The 21,745-nt window shown below is 38.8% G+C and overlaps 1 protein-coding gene across 1 annotated transcript; it reads right to left on the bottom strand.

The window, feature by feature from the left end:
• Nucleotides 1-127: 127 nt before the first annotated feature.
• Nucleotides 128-21,220, bottom strand: LOC139938309 (serine/threonine-protein kinase 36-like). The gene is made up of 14 exons (XM_071933742.1): nucleotides 21,105-21,220; nucleotides 20,176-20,305; nucleotides 19,231-19,371; nucleotides 17,524-17,601; nucleotides 16,413-16,592; nucleotides 15,415-15,573; nucleotides 14,640-14,681; nucleotides 13,828-13,921; nucleotides 13,431-13,597; nucleotides 12,287-12,568; nucleotides 10,344-10,464; nucleotides 8,462-9,756; nucleotides 6,750-6,831; nucleotides 128-5,625 (listed from the first exon to the last, which is right to left on the bottom strand). The coding sequence occupies exons 2-11, from the start codon at nucleotides 20,257-20,259 to the stop codon at nucleotides 10,345-10,347; spliced, it is 1,347 nt and encodes a 448-aa protein (XP_071789843.1). The 5' UTR covers nucleotides 20,260-20,305; nucleotides 21,105-21,220; the 3' UTR covers nucleotides 128-5,625; nucleotides 6,750-6,831; nucleotides 8,462-9,756; nucleotide 10,344.
• Nucleotides 21,221-21,745: the final 525 nt, after the last annotated feature.

Genomic DNA, 21,745 nt, shown 5'->3' with positions numbered 1-21,745 from the left:
GAGAATTACGGATTTATTTTAAACACATGTCATGACACGGCGAAACGTGCGGAAACATGGGTGGGTTATTTTCTCCAGACTTCGATGACCAATTGAGCCTAAATTTTCACAGGTTTGTTATTTTATATATAAGTTGTGATACACGAAGTGTGGGCTTGGACAATATACTGTTTACCGAAAGTGTTCAATGGCTTTGATTTGTCAGTATCACCATAGTGGTTTGTATTTTGACATCACATTTTGCTTACTGTAAGTTAACTCTTTCAGTGTCAACTTTCTTGTGTGTATTGAACTTACATTTAATAAATTATATTTTTTTCACCAAACAAAATGTACAGTATCTTGCTGATTTGTATTGCTTTGTAGGCCCACATTCCAAAGCCAATGTGCCCTTTTGAGGTATGGCGGACACAATGATAGAACACTAAGGTTTGGGTAAATTTGTCTGTATACACCCAAACCAAACAGTTCAGTGCACTGCAGTGCACTACTATCACGTCCGCCATACCTAAAAAATGTATCTTGCTGATTTGTGTTGCTTTGTACTTCCCAAAGCCAATAGAAGTAATTCCTGAGAATGTCCTGTCATCATGAGGGCTACATCTTACACTTGATGATCTTCAGTGACCACAGCCTAATGATGATGATGATAAATGCCCTCTCATGTACCATGATGACACTTTCTGAGTACATACAACAGATCTTATTATGTAGGCCTACGATTGGGTATATCTTGGGAGATTTTCTAAAAATGTTTCTCTGTAAGCGTCATAGAGCATTGTTTTTTGATGGATTTAGCACTATATACATTTTTGCTGTTATAAATGTTATGTATGATAATGGCGCTTTCTTGTACATGAAAATAGATCATACATAACACACAATGTAAATGTATGACCTTGGCACTGAAAGAGTCAAGATTGATACACAGCTTAAGATCAATCTTAGCTCTTTGTGAAATCAGCCCTAGGGTACAGTTTATAATTCACTTATTATCAAAGTCTGGGCAATTTGTAGGAAAACATACATGAATAATTAATCACCTTATATTTAACAATTTACAAAGAAAATGCATAGTATCTAGCAGCAGATGAATGTAGTTTAAATTAACAGAGCGTATTAGTCAACAACAAACATAATAATATAATGTACATTAGGACTTATAAAGCGCATTTTTCAATAATACAATACACTGCTAAAGAATGCTATAGAATGGACAGTTCATGGGCGAGAAGAGAAAAGACAAGTTAAAATTTAAACTTGAAAGTCATGCGAGTGAGTTGGTGTTGTGCATGTGGTTTGGTAGCTACATATAGTTCCAGGATTGGGGACCAACAATTAATTTAAAAATGTTAAATTTCTAGTTTGGCATGTTTGGCGGGAAGTGCCAGGTATTACAATGGCAATTTACACCATGAACCTGTGGTTATAAAAGACTTGTAATTTGTCCCAACTCACATGAGGACTCTATGTAACATGTATCTATTGGAAAATGAGTACATCACACAATCCTGACAATAGGAGACTTTTGAGAAACTGCAAAAAAAACAAAAACAATTATACAGCTTATAAGTCAAACTTTGAGCTCATACCAGCTTTTCATTGACAGCAGAAATTGTCAGCAGCAACAATTACTGTACAGAGTTAACATTTTACTGAAGTCAAATCATTTTGTTGTTTTTAATTTGGGCAAGTTCTGCACTATCGGATTCAAACATGCAACATTAGAGGAAGTGTAAATTGTGCACATGACTGTGAAGGCATAACTTCCATATGTCAACATGGTATAGTTGTTAGTGTCACATGAATAATGTTCTATGTTTATCTACTGTGACAAACCACATCCGCACCACAAGCTTTATCTGCAGTCCACTTCCTGTTGAGTTTTTCATGCCTTGTTTTAATTGGCCTTCTTTTTCCATCAGGGATAAAAAATCAAGTTGTGTTTTTAACTCTTCCACCGATATATTTTAGGCACTACTTACTCGGTACTTTCCCGTAATCTGTGAAAACAAATCCACAGGCAAATAACTTTACACCCACAACCTTTACATTGCTAGAGCAGATTCAAATCCTATGTGTTAGCAGTGGGTACTGCAGCGTTTTAAAAAAGGTTAGTTTTGCATTGAGGATAAAGACTATAATTTGTTTTTACCCTTACACTGAAAAGAACCCAGATACATGTACTCAGTACCGTACTACCTAAAAACCTGTGATTATAAAAAGCTGTTAAAAAAAAAAACCTAATTAGTTCAGTTACTCTAACTAATTATTTTAGTAGATAGTTTTTGTTTTGCTATTGCACGAAAAAATTAAATAAATTTAACAAAAGTTTTCTTATTCAACAATTTTAAACATTTCAGCAACTTTCCAAACTGACATGATGTATAATAAAACCATCTCTAAGTCAGCCACCTGGGCCCAATTTTATGGCTCGTCATGTACTTACTGTAACTTGTTATCAAAGAACCAGTGCTTTCAGAAGCAGGGAATTCCGCACAAGTCAAGTGTTAGCAGGGAGTTTTTGCTTTTGAGTGTGCGTACTCCACATTACTAAATGTAAGGGATTCTTCGCTAACGAAGAATCCCTCACATTTAGTCCCCTGCAGAAATTCAGTGCTGGTAATGAAGTACTGGTAAGCAGAACCATGAAATAAGGCCCATTTTGTTCTATTCGTACAAATCCCTTTTCTTGTGTCCCAACTTTTAGGTTGGAAGCTAAGGATAACAATTTAAAAGCGTCTGTGTTAAAGGCACTGGACACTATTGGTACATGTACAGTGTAGTTACTCAAAATAATTATTGCCATAAAGCCTCATCTTGGAAATGAGCAGTTGTTGGTAGTATAAAACATTGTGAGAAACAGCTCCCTCTGATGTAACGTACAACTGCATGTAGTTTTTGAGATAGAAGTCATTTCTCACTAAAATGAATTTGATTTCAAGACCTTCAAATTTTATTTTGAGGTCTCGCAATCAAGCATCTGAAAGCACACAACTTGTGCAACAATGGCGTTTTTTCTTTCATTATTTCATCGCAACTTTGATGACTAATTTGATGACCAATTAAGCTCAAATCTTCACAGAGATACACCGAGTGAGAAGATTGGTCTTTGACAATTACCAGTAATGTCCAGTGTCTTTAAAAGATACAAACCAATGCCTTTTTCTTTAGGTTTCATCCACTTATTCACTTTTCAGCGCATGACAAGTAAAACTCAGACAGAGACCTTTTTTAAGGTTACTGTGAAAGTTCTGAGATACACCAGCCCTGTGGTCTCACGATGCTGTTTGGGACATTTTAAGCGCTTATTGATGATCAAAAAATAGATAGCAAAATACAAAAAATATAAGAGTTGTAAATAATAATATGCCTGCTTTGGCTGAAAGAAACCATTTTACTTTAAAATGCTATTTAAAATTAATATGATTAAAATATTTAAAATCAGATTTTTACAGTACTGTGTTTAACACATAGAAAAGAACACGGCAATATTTTTTGTACAAAATAGTAACAGTTAATAGTAACAACAAATAAAAGACAAAATTAATATTTTACAAGCAATGAAAAAAACATCTGAAGAGTCTAAAGAAGTCTGAATTAATTTGCAATTCACAAGTGAGCGGGAAATTTGACAGCAAATTTTTATGTAATTCACTTTTGTTTGCATTTGTTGCTTCACTCGTCTGGGCCCAATTTCATAGAGCTACTTAAAAGCAGAAAATATTGCTTTTAAAAGCAGTAGCTGGTAACATTACTCTGGTTTAAGCATACTTTTGTTGTGCTTACATGTAGCTCCTTATTGTGTTTAAAGGCAGTGGACACTATTGGTAATTACTCAAAATATTTATTAGCATAAAACCTTACTTGATGAGTAAAGGAAAGCTGTTGATCGAATAAAACATTGTGAGATACGGCTCCCTGTGAAGGTAATTAGTTTTTGAGAAAGTAATGATGTTCCACGAATTTGATCTTGAAACCTCGGAATTAGATTTTGAGGTCTCAAAATCAAGCATCTCAAAGCACACAACTTCGTGTGACAAGGATGTCTTTTCTTTCATTATCATCTCACAACTTCGATGACCAATTGAGCTCAAATTTCCACAGGTTTGTTATTTTGTGCATATGTTGAGATACAGCAAGTGAGAAGACTGGTCTTTGACAATTACCAATAGTGTCCAGTGTCTTTAAGCAGCTCTATGAAATTGGGCCCTGCTAACAAAGCGGGACTAAGCATGCTTATTGCTTTGCTAAGTCAAGCAGTGTTTTAGAAACTGTGCGAAGCACCTCTCTGAATGCAGACAATTAGCGCAGATATTTTTTCCCGCTACTGCGTGCACCAATTTTGTTCACTTAAACAAAGTACTGGTTTTCAAATATTTATTTTACATTTAAAATTGGCGGTTAATAAAGAATTTAAAGGCGGTTCATTGGATTAAATATATTTTACTCACAAAAATCAGTACAAAAAAGACATCTTGATTAACATCATTGCATAATTAGTATAATTAGAGTTTTAAACAAAGTACTCTCACTGTCCTAACATATGTATTTTTGTTACACAATTGGATGTGAAACTAAAAGCATCGCTTTCAAAAGCTGAGAACAGTTGCAACTTGAGTTTTGAATGAGCCTCTCTTTTTAAGACGTGTGTATCAGAGCTTGCAACTGCAAGAAGCTTCAATGTACATGTACATGTATTGTTGTTTAATACATTTATTTTATTTTCAAGGCAGGGTATACTTTTAGTAATTACTCTACAAGTTTATGTAATGACCAAAAAACAAACTTTGTATCAAGCATTGAAAAGCTGTTGACAGAACAAAACACTCAAGAGATGACTCCCAATCACCCCTGTTTGCTACGAAAGTCACCATCTTGTAGGGCAAACCGTATGCGCCTCTAAACGCGTACATCAATGAAGCACGCAGTACTCCCGGTTTGATTGCTACAGCAAATGCACGCACACAGGCACGTCACACGCACACAGACACCATGATGTTGTTGTAGGTCAGATATTTGAACGGTGACGTCATATTCAATACGGTCTATTTGTGGAGTGTAGTTTTAGAGAAAGAGATAATTTTCACCGCCCACAATTGAATCTCAGTATGGCTTCAAGCATCTGAAAGCAAATAACTCTAAGCAACAAGCTTTTTTTATATGTAACTTACATGTAGATGACCAATTGAGCCAAACATTTTTACAGGTTTGCTATTTTACATTCAACATTTTGGGATATACAAAGTTAGGATACTGGTCTTTGACAAAAAATTACTGAAAGTATACCCTGCCTTCAAAAGCTGCAGTCTGACTTAAAAAACTCATTCAACAAAATTTTTGTAAAAACATTTTTAGATCTGTCAACACTCCCAAACATATTCTACTTCAATATGAAAATATGAACATTTTCTGTATCAAAAATTTAGATTTTTAAATGTTAAAATTTTGATTGATACACAATTAACACATGTCATTATTGTTTTGAGTGAATGTACAGTTTCAATCCTGTGATTTGTAAAGCTTAGTTACAAACCATGTTCTTGTTCCAACATGTCCAATACATGCAGCCTGATGGGATTGTCCTCCATGTATTCACCCTCTTCTAATCGCTTCCATCGCCTCCTGAAATTCATCAGATAATGGAAACATAATATAGTCAGCTCTCTTTAAACCAATACAAGATGCCTGTTTATATGAACTGTCCCATGAACTGTCCCATGCTGGTTTAAAATTAAACGATACAACCACGGTCGCTACGAGAACACAGAAAATACAAGGAACTTAAGCTGCCGTGTCATAGCAAAATAGAATAGATGTTGGAAATTGCATACTTTTGTAGCAAGATATAGTTGTGTATTAACAAAAGCTTACCGCTCAGTTAAAGTTCAGAAAATATTTATCTAATAGGACTGGCCACACAGCTCCGGCCAATCCGAACCGTAGGAACATTGCGCTGGTAACCATGGTAACCTACATTTCAAATGCACATTTTTGCACACTTGGACGGCTATCCACAAAACAATTAGGATCAACATTTTATACGCGATACCGATTTTGTCACGTAACTGTCGCATGAGCAGTTGCTGTGATAATGCACAAATTGTGTCATTGATATTTTTGTGTCGGGATTCTCGTACGATCTGTACCACGAAGCAACCGCTCCATTCTAGCCTATACAGGTGTGTAGTGCATGTTATGAGGACTTTACCTTCCAGTACATGCAGTATGCGCTAATCCTCCAATCAGATCCTCGAACTGGAGTGTGATATCAGGCTATAACCTACTCCTAGTTTTTATATTGCATATATATATTTATATAAATTCATTATCACTCTCGCGCTCTTGGAATACAGAAAAAAAAAGTGCGTCTGCGTCCCATATGCAACTCGGCCTTCAGCCCTGTTGAATATGGGACGCAGGCGCGCGTTATTTTTCTGTAATCCCCTCCCACTTGTGTGATAACTTATAATGAGTACTATACCTGTTATGCGTTTTTAAACAACGGTGTATGGAAAATACGAGGAAAACGGGCCAGTCTTCTGCGGACCTCGATTCACATTTTGGGGGGTAAAACCCTAAAAAACTACATTACTTTAAAGGGGATCACTTACAAAATGTAGCTCACAATGTTTTATAATATCTAGAGCTCTTGTCTTCAGTGCGTTTTACCAAGTACATGTAAGTCATTCCTTTTTCAAGTAATTACCAAGGGAGGCCTATTACCCAACAGTAACTGGTTCACTTACCTCTTACACCAGCGAAACATGAAAAAGGCGATGACTATGGCACCCACAATCCCAGTCAGGATCGCAATGACTACGGGAATAACTGCAAGGTTAATAATAATCACATAAATCAACGTGTTAATAGACGATGTGACCTATGTTTACATTCAAACCGCCCTCTGTTGACAAAACACTATAAACATACGTCATGTTTCGCCGGGCACCGAGTTGCGTAGTCATAGTAAGATTGCGTACACTTTCTAGCTGGCTGCCAAAACACAAAGGTTTTGCCCGGCGGTACGCGCGCGAATCATGTTATGGTTTTCGTGTGACGTCAGAGGTCACATGGTCTACACAGTGTATACATTTGTTCAACAACAGTACAATTAGACCCTTCCCATGAAATATGTGAATTGCACATAGCGCGTGCGCACTAACATTTCGGTTGGCAAAATGAAGGAACACTGCGCTGTTTCATACATGGCCAATGGCTGCATGACTCTCAAGCATTTGCCAACCAATAAAGCCTATACGCATGCGTGAATGTAATTAGCATATTTCATGGTAAGGGTCCATTGTAAGCCTCACTTGACCTCCCTGATACCTAAAGGTAGTGTCACATTAAATGTGGAAACTGGTCTGAGACAATAACCAATGTGCAGGGCTTGAATTTGGGGGAAAAATCCACAAGACCAATGGGCTTGTTGCTCAAGATTTGTACTGGCCCAGAATTGTCATAACAATTAGACCAGAACAGTTTAACATGCATACTGTTTTTATTTGAACAAGCACTACAAGTACATGTATGGCATACGGTACAAATAACAGAAGATTTGTCTCATTTGTCTCTATAGACCCATTGCATATGACGTCACACTCTCAAAAAGGAGGCAGATCATTGGACAATGTTCTCTGTGCGTAAAAATGAGCGCGTAAACTCAGTGTACCTGTAGCGTTCCGCGTTATGCAAGGGGGAGCTATTGATTTCTAACACAATACAGATTTGTTCGCGCCTCCGAACAATGCGCAAAATTTGGGGTGTCAACTCTCTTTTGTGCATGTTTGTATACGATTTTGACACCCAAAACGACACCCAGGATCTATAGGCACATGTCAGTTGGAAGGAGTTTATCAGACTCAAAGTCAACGATGCATGGATAGGACAATGATGTTAAAGACACTGGACACCTTTGGTAATTGTCAAAGACCAGTCTTCTCACTTGGTGTTACTCAACATGTGCACAAAATAACAAACTCTTGAAAATTTGAAATCAATTGGTTGTTGAAATTGCGGGAGAATAATGGAAGAAAAACACCCTTGTCACACAAAGTCGTGTGCTTAATTCTGAGGTCTCAAAATCAATTTCAAATATTTCAGTGAAAAATTACTTCTTTCTCGAAAACAATGTTACTTTAAAGGGAGCCGTTTCTCACAATGTTTTATACTATCAACAGCTCTCCATTGATCGTTAACAAGCAAGTTTTTATGCTAACAGTGATTACCAATACAATGTAGTGTCTAGTACCTTTAATACCCCATAGAGTATGGAAAACTTGAGAAGATTCACAAGGGACCTTTGACAGTCCAAACATTGTTGTCCTTCCACACCAAGTTCAGCTCGTTAAAATTTAAAACCTTGCTCAAATTATGCGAGGGACCTCATGCTAAAATGCTGTCGTGTGAAAAGTGCTCAAAAAGTAATACAGAGGAAAAGCAGATCAGATTAACTTACTTGTGCCACTTGCATTATTTGTCTGTTCCCCGCCATGGATAGTAACAGATGGTTCAGATTTGGCTGTTACTGTTGGTGGTTGGATGGTGATTAATTTTGTTGGGCAGAGATGTACTTTTTCCGATGGCTCCACGCTGCAAACCACCTGGTTTAGTTCTGTGGCCAGGATGTGTGCCGCAACGCCATTTTTGGTAACGGTGTACAGAATAGCGGAGTAACTGCCTCTTGGCTTATCTGGACTCACCTCCAGAGTGTAGACCCCTGGTTCTAGATCCCTGCTTGAGCCACATACATTTGTCGCTTCATCCTCACTTAAATGTACCACCGTGGACGACTGGGAAACGGTTGGAACAGTACGAGGCCTTGTCGAGGAAATGCGCTGTAATAATATTTCATCACCGCACGGGTTTATGATAGTGATGAAGCTTTTCACTTGTGATTGTCCTTTGTCGATGACTTTGTAGGTTGAGAAAGTTATAGTTTTACGAGTCAACTGTTCATGGGGTGGTACAGTCGCCAAGGCGATGTCAATGGCCGGTAGTCCTCTCTCAATATGATGCAACAGGAGAAAGGGTTTAGATCCTTTAATGGTGCCAACTTCCTTCCCGTAATAACTCAGATCTTTGGTCTGACCGTTAGCGAGTGTCACATTCTTGCTGTCAGACCAGGAAATTACAGTCTTATTCCAAACTGCCACGGCACGGAAGGTTCCACTGACATCCAGGCTGTCGACAGCCACAGCCGTGTACCTCTGCCCAAGTGCAACCAGTGGGTAAAGGCTATCCATGGAGTGACCTAAACAACCACTTGCCTCGTCTGAGCATCTACTTTCAACTATTGCCATGAGGGGATCAGGGGACTGGAGGTGACCACCTACATGTATGAAATCATTGCTGGTTTGGTAAACGCATGACTGGTTGTGTAACACATTGCAGGACAGCGGCCTTACACCCCCCTGACTTTGCAGAGTAACATTATCTGCATTTTCGTTGAAAGTTATACTCTGTGTGGGCGCTGTGCCGACTACAGCGAGCTCTGATAAATTATTTATTAATTATAAGTGGACCTTATCCAAAGACGCTATGGGCATCGCTGTGTAGGCGCTTAAGGTCTTACCAATTTGTAAGAACAATGTGACGACGATGTCCAAGTCCGATTTGATGTAGAGAATATTTGTACTTGTATTTAGGAGGAATTGTTTGAAGCTTGTGAGAACTATTGAAGCAGATGGTGCAGCAGTGAACGTCTCTGAGTAACCACTCCCAATTAGAGTTATAAAGCCGTTAGCCTTTGGACTACAAATAAAACAAATGAAAACAAATCTTTAAGATCTTTAAAAAAGATAATATTTAAGTAGGGTTTAATGGTGGGAGTATTTAGAAATAACATGTAAAGGTTTCGTTTGAGTAGTGTGAGTCTGAAAAGAACCGGTGGTCGACAACTCAAAGTTTAAGCCCTGCAAAATAAAATAATAATAATAGTGGCTTCCTTTAAAGCGCTCAGGTCCGTCACATAGTGACGCTCATGGCGCTTCAACATTATTACCCCTGGTCACTGGGCCTTAAATGACCTTAAACCATCTTAGCTCACTGGGAGTATACAGCCTGTGCCGCCAAATATGTAGTGCACTTAATCACAAGAACCAACTCTGCCCGCACAGTTACCCATTAACCCCTGGGTGGAGAGAAGCTTAAGGTAAAGTGTCTTGCTCAATGACACAAGTCCCACGACCGGGATTCGAACCCACACTCTGCTGAACAGAAACACCAGAGCTTGAGTTCAGTCCTCTTATCCGCTCAGCCACGACACCCCCATGTAGCGGTATGATCATCGCAACACACAACAAAAATGCATGTAGAAAAAACTTGCTTGAAACACTTACTCTAATCCACCAGAGACACAAGCAATCTGAAGGAAAGAACCAGCTGCTTCCAGTTTCCAACCATCAAGGGGTACTGTAACAATGAAGTCCCGTCCATACATGTGGGTCTGTCGGTTCGGCTCTGTTGTTGACAAATAAATAACAATAACAAATACATGTACAAGAAATAAATAACCTGGCATATAAGTGAGCACTATACAATTAGCTAACTAGTCATGCTAGTGTATCAGGGCCTGTACAGATTGTTCATTTTGTTTAGTTTGTTTGTTCACGTTTGTTTGTTTAAGTTTGTTTGTTTGGGGGGAAACACAAGACCAGGAGGCTTTGGCTCAAAATGTTCATCTGTCCAGACAAAAATTTGATATTTACACCCCAAGTTTACAAGACCAGAATCAACTATGAAAAACGCTCTTTACCCTATGCATTAAGATTAACTGTTTTTAAGGATTTGGGTACTTTTTTAAAATATCCATAGATTTACAATAAACTTACAGGGTTTGAAGATAATGATAAAGTGGAGAGCTTCCCTTCAAATATTACTTTTAATGGAGGTGCTGTACAGTTTTTGAGAAATGAGTAAAACAATGTCATGAAAATACGTTTGTACCTGTAAATGATTAAAATAATTTTCGTCTCATGAGATGAAAATTATTTCCATGACATGGTTTTACTCATTTCCCAAAAACTACATCACCTCAGCACGTAATATTTTCAGGGAAGCTTTTTACTATCATTGTCTTCAAACTGTGTAAGTTTAGTGTAAATCTGTGGACGTTGTGTTTTTTGTCCTACATGTACAAAAGTTACATAGACCCTTTAAACGAGTGTGAGACATTGATACTATTTGCTCAAGATACAAACAAAGTCAGAAAGTGAGGCATATTATTGTTCATAATCTGATATTCAATTAAAAAAACAAGACCACCGAACTTGTTCAGTCAAAAGTTTACTGGCCTGCTGACACCAAAACTACTGGCCTTGGGTCTGTGGTCCAGTGTACATTTTAAGCCCTGCTGTGTTTATTATAAATTACATGACATGATCATGTAGTGGTGGTATGCAATAAACAATACAGGAAGAGTTGGCCATAACTTTGACTGATCCCGTACAGAGGAATTTACAAATCACTGTTAAAGGAACACGTTGCCTTGGATTGGACGAGTTGGTCTTTGAAAAGCTTTTGTAACCGTTTGTTATGAAATGCATGGTTAGAAAGATTTTTAAAAAATAGAATACAATTATCCACACACATATGCCTCGAAATTGTGTGGTTTTTCTTTTACTTTGCGAACTACATGTAACACGGTCGGCGATTTATGGGAGTCATGGCCGACCATGTGAGTCGACGAGGTAAAAGGAAAACCATGCAATTTCGAGTGATACTTGTGTGGATCATTATATCCTACTTTTAAAATATCTTTCTAATCATGCATTTTATAACAAACATGTATACTGACTGAGCTATCTAGCCCTCTTTTGGAAGTCTCCCTACGTGGCCAACATCTTTGGGTGCCAGTCAGAAGCCACACACATGTATTTAACCATTGGCCGCTGTGTAGGCAGGGATCACACCCAATATGGAGGAAGCAGCAGCCAGGGGATCACCTTTTTGTTAACTGATGTGGCCTGCTCCGTGTATTTTCATCTTTAGATCGCAAAGTGGCAACCAGCTCATCTAGATGACTGTATTGCGGCTGCCATCAATGCTTCTTCCATCAAACAGTTGCCTCATGCACAAAGCAGTGGTGTTGCTGACTGACCCAGGCAGATTCACTGCTTATCCAGTAAGTGTAATAACCCAAGTAATTCAATGTAAACACACCCACTGGTGAAAAAGATGTATAGTTTCTGAGTTTTTGTGGTGAACCTTGAAAAATCTCAGTCTAGAACCTTGAAAAATCTTTAATAGAGCTTTCCCGAAAGATGTCTAAATAAAGACTTACCTCTTCCTCCGTTAATTTGACCTGTTCAATGCTCTTCCTCAGCCCATCCTTCCCCTTGGTTCCACCCTCCCTCCGAACCACTTTCCTACTCTTAACCTCCACACTGGGAAACTCCTGGGCGTAGTCTCTGGTGATTCGATCCTCCCTGGGCGTGGGCTCTACTTGCTTGACGCTGTTCCACGGTTCACTCTGATCGGTGGCGCTGGGCTCGGATTCTTGTTTCTGAGTTTCTGGCTTGGCTGCTGCTTTCTTGTTGGTCCACGCCTCTTGTTTCTTGGGGGACTGAAAACACAAATGTTGAACTTTCATTAATGATGTCAGAACTCAGCTAAACATATTTGTGCATTTACCCATACATGAATGTTTCTTTGGTCCTTGGGAAAACAAGTATGAATATTTAATCGAGCAAAAGGGCTGATTGACATTAACATGGTGTAGGCTTAAGCAGACATTTCAGGCTTAGTCATGTTAGTCACAGTTTTTCAGATTTTTGAAAGGGTAAAAATAAAACACCAGACTAGAGTAGGAAAATCATCATGCCTGTGTATGTCAAGCTCTATATAATCAGTAGTTCCCCAAATACAGTGAAGAAAAAATCCAGGCATTGTACTGAGGTTGAATTCGACAATCTCTGCCAGATACATGTATATGTACATGTATATTACAAATAGATCACTTAGCTTGCTCGATAGCTTAAAGGAACACGTTGCCTTGGATCGGTCGAGTTGGTCTTTGAAAAGCGTTTGTTATAAAATGTATATGGGTAGAAAGATGCTGTAAAAGTAGAATACAATGATCCACACAAACATGCCTCGAAATTGCATGGTTTTCCCTTTACCTCGTCGACTAACACAGTCGGCCATTTATGGGAGTCAAATTTTTGACTCCCATAAATGGCCGAACGTGTTAGTTCGCACAGTAAAAGGAAAACCACGCAGTTTCGAGGCAAACTTGTGTGGATCATTGTATTCTACTTTTAAAACATCTTTCCAACCATATGCATTTTATAACAAACGGTTACAAACGCTTTTTTATAGACCAACTCATCCGATCCAAGGCAACGTGTTTCTTTAAGGTAATTCAAATCCTCTTTTTGAGAAAATTTGAGGAGTCTGAGTTTAACTGTTCAATATTTTGTTGTTACCTCATCCCGTGGCTGTTCTCTGCCTTTGAGTTTGCGCATGATGGTGGTGCCAGCTGGGAGGTTGCTCGCCTTCTGACGAGATGCCTTCTCTCTCGCTGCCTTCTGTTTGGCTGTAGGCTCCTCAGTGAATGGCTGCTCTGGCAGTTCAGAACTTGATGAAGGCGAAACTGTGAATAAGATAAATAACTAGCTCTTAAGAACAACAAATGTTTTTCAATCAAAGCTATATTGAAGAATTTCCGATTCCGGCCAGAAGACTTGTTTATGGGTTTTGATACCTTTTGTAGATGAAAATTCAAGCCATGACCCTAAACCTTTGCAGCCTACAGCATGCATGTAGTGAAAGCATCTAGGATGTTTGTAGATACATGTACATGTACATGTAGTTTACTCTTACCTTGAACTTTTTCTGCCACAAAAGGATGATGGAGTAAGTTGGGCCACGACAGACGACCCCTTGGGTTCTTGGTAAGAAGACCTTGAAGAAAATCCTATGAACAAGAACAAAAACAATTTCCCTCTTAAAGACACTGGAAAAGTTTGATAAACATGATAAAAGTCAAACACCTGTATTAAATCAATCAGTGAATCATAACATATGCATAAAATAACAAACCTGCACAAAGTTTGCTCAATTGGTCATCGGAGTGAGTAACTTTTTATGGTAACAATTCTTTTGAGTAATTACCAACAGTTTACGTGCCTTTAAATCTGTATTGTACCGGACCAGTTAGCAACTGGCTAATGAAGCTTTTACAATTACCCTGCATATGAATTTAGGTAAAATACCATGTTCCCTGACTTCGAAGAGACTACGCTTGAAAAACATAATTCAAAGTTTGAGTGGCCATGATAAGGTCATTTACTCGTTGGACTTTTTACAACATAGACTGGTCCGCTGTCTCGAGGGAATCCCCCATTGACTCGTACACAAATAAGCCTTAGGCCGTGTCCGAATTGGCGACTTTGGCTACAGCTACGGCTAGATCAGCGCGTCTGTCAGTGTTGAAGAATAGCAGACGCGCACGCCCTAGCCGTAGCTGTAGCCGAAGTCGCCAATTCGGACACGGCCTTAGTCTATGGTGTAAGGAAACAAATGAATCAAATACTTCTTTCTAACACTTCTTTTAGTCAAATCTTAAAATCACTGAATGGAGTACTTCATTGAATCATACAAATCTAGTTTCACAAATATCATAATATACTTACTTTAAACTCAGCACTCATGTTCTTGGGCCACTTTACTGGATCCTGGACAACAGAAAAAACATCAAAGTGAAAATTACAGATAGAAATATTGAACATATTGAATCTGAACCAGTGCAAAACATTCTTTCTTGGCCTATTTTGTTGACTGATTTCTTGACAATTATCATTTATTTTATTTTGTGCAAAAAGTAATATTGGTAGCATGCTCTAGTCATGTCGACCTCTTAAACATTGCACTATACATTTATAATGAATGTATATTTTAAGTGGTTGGACATCAGTGGAAAACTGCTTTCATGCTGAGCTGATTTCTACTCGGTATACATGTAAATATTTAAAAAAATAGTTACAAATTTGAATGTTACGCTTCCAATCGCCATTATGTTTCTCAATCGTATAATGGAGGAAGTCAAGAATAATAGGCTTTCTAACATCACAGCACGCAATTTGTCAACAGAGGACCTTACCGCAGAAGGTGAAGGTGTGCAATGTAAAGACAGCGTTTTTTACATCAAGCACCATGATCATTATTTGATAAATCTATAATCAATTCCTATTGGCGGCATATTGCGCCATAGCACCCTGTAAACCATTACATGGTGCTTAAGGATTAGGTCTTATATCTCAAACTTCGTCCCACTCCTTGCAGTAATAATACCTGGTGCTATCCTTTGGCAAAAGGCGCGTTATAAATATGATTGTTATTATTATTATTACTATAGTAAGTATCTTTTTTTTTGCAGTAGCAGTACGCCATTATTAAAAGTTCACCTACCTTGATGATAAGACTGACTAACTGGAAGATACTATTTGTGTAGAACGGGGGTGTCCCAACAAACAGTTCATACAGAATGCAGCCTAAGGACCAGAGGTCAGCTGTGTGATCATATGGCTTTTCCTCGACCAACTCCGGTGCCATGTACAATGGTGTCCCCTTAGGAAAAATAATAATCATCATGAGTACATAGTGGTGTCCACCCAGGTGGGCACGCATTGTGAGAATTTGCACCCTCTGAAGTAACAAAGGTTTTAAGAAAAAAGGTATTTTCTTACTCAATTTTAAAAGATTTCAGGTCGGAAGCCTTTTTTAGGCATCTGAAAGTAAACTAATTGGGCAACAAGGGTGCTGTTTTTTTCTCTTCATAATTAATGCAAAAGCCTCTAAGCGCTTAAAGAGAACAATGAAATATGCAATGAGTGAACATTAGATTACAAGTATTAAAGCAGACTACAAATAAGCAGCTTCAAACAAATGAGTTTTTAACAGAGAATTAAAACAGTGTAAAGAACTAGGCTGGCGAATATGCATAGGAGGACTATTCCTAAGAAATAGATGGAAGAAGCTCTTGTACAAGTAGTTGTGGTGATCAATGACTGTTGAGAATGTAAAGTCCACGTAGGGGAAGAATGGTGAACAAGTTCAGATAAATAAGCAGGAGTTTGACAGGTTTGAGCTTTGAAAATTAACAAAAGAATGCTCATATGAAATCAATCTACATGCAACCCTGGTGGGATTTGAACCCAAGACCTTCTGATGCTACATGTACATGTATAGCAGGGCCAAATTCCATAAAACCTGTAAGCACAAAAAAATCTGGCTTAGCAGACATTGGGTACCAGCCAACATTTTATAAAACTTGTATACATATGCATAGCTGCAACTGGTACCCCCACTCAATTTTTGCATAGCAAATACATTTGCTAATCAGTATTTTCTACTTAGACGGCTTTATGAAATTGGGCCCTGATGTCTTGACTATTAGGGCAACCTACCTTGATTGAGGTGAGCACCAGCGTGTTCAAGCTTATGGCTCGTGCAAAACCAAAATCACAAAGTTTGACGATCCCTCCCTTGCCAAGTAGGATATTCTGGGGCTTCATATCCCTATGTAGGATCCTATGGGAGTGAAGATAGTGCAAAGCCGATACCAGCTGGGCTACAATTACTTGAACCTAAATAGAGAAAAAGTTTGAAATTTAAACCCACACCAGATGACCTATTCACCAGGGCCCATTTTCATAGAGCTGCGAAGCACAAAAATTTGCTTAGCATGAAATTTCTTCCTTGATAAAAACATGATTACCAAGGAAATTTTAACGTGATTTTCAGGATAAGCAAACAACAGCTGAATACCAGTAACAAGGAATATGCAACAAATTAAAAAATTGGTTGGTAATCCTGTTTTTACCAAGGAAGAAATTTCATGCTTAGCAAATTTTTGTGCTTAACAGCTATATGAAATTAGGCCCAGAACTTGAGTGCAATGCAATACAATGTAGACATGATAGACCACTTGGCCATTACATCCTACATTGTTATACCTCCGTAAAAAACTGCGACGTTTGATTGGTCGAGAACCAATCACGTGACGCGCAACAAAAACGCATGTTACATGGCTCGACTGGGCGGGTAACATGAAAAGTGATGTACACCGGTGTACATCATCTTGATTGTTCCCAGCGTTGGTCGATTTCCAGCGCTCTGTACGAAACAATTGTTTCTTGTTCGTCTGCTAACAATGAATAGTCTGTCGTAATAATGTTTGAAGATGACAACAGAGCTTGGAGAAGAGGAATATAACAATTAAACAAAGGTATAGCAAAGCAATTGTTGCACGCTGTGACTGGGGTCCATGGGTTTTGTACACCCTCTCGAGGAAAAATGGCACCCCCCTCGGGTGTACAAAACGCCATGGACCCCGTCACAACGTGCAACAATTGTATACTGACACATGGCTCTGCAGTCTGCATATATGTACATGTACTTATACAAAATAAGGAGGTTACTATTAAAGTCAATCCAAAACATTATATTTAAAATTTCGAAGACTGAACAAAAACTTGTGCAGCTTCGAAAGAAAGTGGCTATCATTAAAATGTTTACTTGGCATTCTGGTAGGTTACCATCATCTTCAAGAATCTGGAAAAGTTCTCCTTCTGCGTAATCTGTCACGGCAACCACCTAATCAAAAGCAAAACATTCAAACCATTGAGTTTAGGAAAGATTATACAATGTGTGCTTTTTAGTTTTTCCTAAACTATAGGAATAAACGTTTATTTTGATGAATTCGTACAAATGACAGTCATCAATCAATCAATCCTAACATTTACATGGCACAGGCCTGATACTTCACGGAGGCAACGGAGGTGATTGCCTCCGTTGCCCCTTGTCATTGCCTTGGTGCCCTTGAAATGCTCCAGTAGAAATTTACAATTTCCTCATAGGGTGCCCTTTGCCAAAGAGAAAATGCCTTGGTGCCCTTGCCCTTTCAAAAACGAAGCATACAGCCCTGATGGCATGTTATATCAATCATTGCTCATATGGCAGCCAAATGGGTGCTAATAATTCGCATCAACAATACTACCCACGCAGGTACCAATTTACGCCTTGTGCAATGAGAATCACATCAACAATTCTTCCCATGCACATGACGCAGGTACCCAATTACGCCTAGGGCAATGAGAATCACGTCAACAAATCTCCCCAAGAACATTCAGGTACCCAATTACGCCTAGGGCAATGAGAATCACATCAACAATTCTTCCCATGCACATGACGCAGGTACCCAATTACGCCTAGGGCAATGAGAATCACATCAACAATTCTTCCCATGCACATGACGCAGGTACCCAATTACGCCTAGGGCAATGAGAATCACATCAACAATTCTTCCCATGCACATGACGCAGGTACCCAATTACGCCTAGGGCAATGAGAATCACGTCAACAAATCTCCCCAAGAACATAACAGGTACCCAATTATTCCAAAGACAATAAGAATCACATGAACAATTCTACCCGCCCATCCAGGTACCAACTTATTCAATGAGACAATGAGCAGCAGTTCTAGTCATGTGTCTCACTCATGGACACAATACTTTATGACCAGGATTCAAACTTAGGCCATGTCGAATAAGCGGCTACTGCTACGGCTATGGCTTGATTTCCACGTCATCAAGCGTTGAAGTATAGGACGTCCTTAGCAACACCCTGAGCAAAAGTCGTAGCCATAGCCGTAGCCGCCCATTCGGATTCAGCCTAACACTCTAATGACTAAGCCATAAGAACTACATTGGATGTGACAAAGTGGAGTGGTGGAAATGTGCGAGAGCTGAGGATAGTGGCAATTGAAAGAGAACAGGGCCCAATTTCAAAGCGCCGCTTACGCTGCTTAGCGGCCGATTTTGTGCTTACTGTGCGATTTCCATTTCATAGCGCTGCTAACCGTAAGCACGCAAAAAAAGCATGCTAATCTTCCGGTGCTTACCGCACGAAAATATATGACGACACAATGCAAATCCATGGTAAACGCCAAATTGTGCTGCTAACCTATGAAATACGCTTGCACCATAGTAATTTTTCTGCTACAGTAAGCACAAAAATTTGCTTACCGTTAAATTGGGCCCAGGTGATGATGGTGACTCCAGTAATGCACCCCTATTACAATCTTTGAACAAGGCTGACACAAACGCAAATGATGATGATGAACATTTTCGGCTTTAAAGCAACTCTTATCAAATTGGACCCTGGAGAAAGTATTAACTTCTCAATGATTGGCAATACTGTTTAATATTTAAAAGGCCTACTCACTTCTTTTTCTGTTTCAAAGCTGTCCAACATCTCAATGATGTTTTCATTGTGAAGACCTCTCATAATCTCAATCTCCTTCATCAAATTCTCAAGATCCTTTTTGCTTCGGCCAAGTTTTGGAATGAATTTCAGTGCGACCACCTTTTTAGACACAGAAAAAAAACATAATAGTACACTCATTTATGTGAAATAAACAAACAATTATTCATGTTATTTAGCTGTTGCAAAATGTTTATTAACCAAAATGGTGTGTGACATGAATGAAAATACTCTTTTAATGGCCTCATATTTAAACCTAGCAGAACCTTTCTAAAGCCCTGTTCACACTGTACAGTATCTCTATCCTCATGGGGAGACCCTGGGAGTTTTTTACCCCCCAGTTACCCCTTTCACACTGTCCCCACCTACTGTAAGTCCCTTTTTGAGGGAGGGGGGGGGTGCTTGCACCTTTCAAGAATACCCTTGAAGGGTTTCACAGCTTCTCCAGAGCAGGGTTGGCTATTGCCTGGGCTATGCCCACTTGCCGAGTGCGAGGTACACGTAGTTCAGGGATAAAGCGATCCAAGGTCTTTAAACTGTTAAAGGAACGTTACAGAATTGGTAAGAAACAAAAATCGTGAAGGTCTAATGATGATGATAGTTGAAAACATCCCTGGAAAATTATCTCTGAAACATGGAGTTTGGAGCTTATCGCTCAGTGAGCGTTTTATTCATTTTTATTTTGGCATCGATGCAATGCAAAATTTGTAATCGGTTTTTCACTATTCTCTCGTGACCCAGAAGGATGATCGATCTCAAACTTCTACAGGTTTGTCAGTTTATGTATACAGTGGATTACATAAAGTGCGTACACTGCCAGCAATTGTTTTGTTAGAAAAAAAACAATTCTGTAATGTTCCTTTAATCATGTTAGAGATGTTAGACAGGTCTACATACACAACGTACCTTGCCAGAATATTTGCGTCTCCCTTTGTACACTTTGCCGAAAGATCCTTCACCAATCAACTCCAGCACATGGTAGTTATCCATCTTGATTGAAACCGGTAGATTCGCTCAGACGAAGGAAACTATTGATCTTGACAATGAAAGGAAAATGAGTAAAAGTCGACAAAATGGAAATGGAGATAGTAGGAAAATAAAAATGACGTAAGTTTTGAAAATAAGTTAATTGGCTACTTAATAATGCACTGATGTCATCTTGCTGCCATCTGATAAAGAAGGAAACATAAGATGAAACAACTTAGTTTTTAACATTTTTGAGATAGCGGAGTGGATTCTCTGGTCGTCCCCTCGGACATTGAGATATCAAAGGACACATTATATAGAGCCTAATTTTGGCGAGATTAATACAATAAAATAAAAGAGAGCTTTATGATTCCAAGATTCATTGAACCATGATTGAACCATTACATCATCGTTTAACACGTGAGAGATATAAACCTATTATTAGGTTATGCGAGACGATAGCCGGACGAAACCGAAATAGTTCTCTAGGATAGGATTACCGATTACTAATCGGATTAGTAGGACTAGTACAGTAGTAGGAGTATAGTAGAAGTATCATTAGTAATCTAATGTTTCATAACAAAGTAAAAGAAGGTGGTGGCAGGAAACGAAAGCTTTCTCCCATTTATGCAATAATTATGTTTGTTTCTCCCTCAATTATCAATATCCTTATTTGGCGCTATCAATCAATCACCATAACAAACAAGTATCATTTCATAACGTCAACTCTCCCATCATCATAAAAGCATATTTAATTTTTTGAAGACAGGGAGAAGGCGACGAATAGTGGTTAACCCCATCAACATATGCATGGGTCATTGGGTGCAAGTAAAACTGTCTAGCCAAATTAGCACCCGATCTGTACTTACCTAACTCCCATATTTATCATGTGAAAGCAAATCCAGCCAGACGGTGAGACGAAAATGACTTTGATTTTTGAATTTCACGGTGATCGAAATCAATCTGCGATTGGAATTAGCCTTCCCATCATGATACAAATTTCTTATTATAGTCTGGCCCTCTCTGACGCTCAACAGAAGTACAATAATCGACGGGGCAAGTGAGTCCAGGAACCAGACGACGCAGACTAACTCGTCGCTACGACAGAATTTCCTAGGAAAAAATGTGTCTTATTGGTCCCCCTCCATGGAGGGGGGTGGGGTCGTGCAGATGAGGGCTGTTCATTAGGGAAATCCATTAATAGGGCAAATGACCATAGAGCAAGAACACAAGTCGTAATTAATATTTTTTTATGGGTTATGTTTGTATTATTTTGTATCATTCATATCCGACTTGAAGTAATTTAGCTTCGCCGTACAGAATCTCAATTGTTCAGCAGGCCAAAAAGCCGGATTAAAAGGTGTCATTTTTTTCCTCCATGGTAATTAAAACGGAATGCAAACAATTACACCAAGTCTGAAAATCTCATATTATGAAATCCAAAAATCGTAAAAATGTACAATTAATGTGACTGGCTAGTGGCTGATATGATATGAGAGCAGAAATGTGC

Source organism: Asterias amurensis, chromosome 6 (assembly GCF_032118995.1).
Source record: "Asterias amurensis chromosome 6, ASM3211899v1".
Taxonomy (NCBI): domain Eukaryota; kingdom Metazoa; phylum Echinodermata; class Asteroidea; order Forcipulatida; family Asteriidae; genus Asterias; species Asterias amurensis.
Note: the sequence above shows the minus strand (reverse complement) of the source record. Positions and strands in the feature narration are given on the sequence as shown.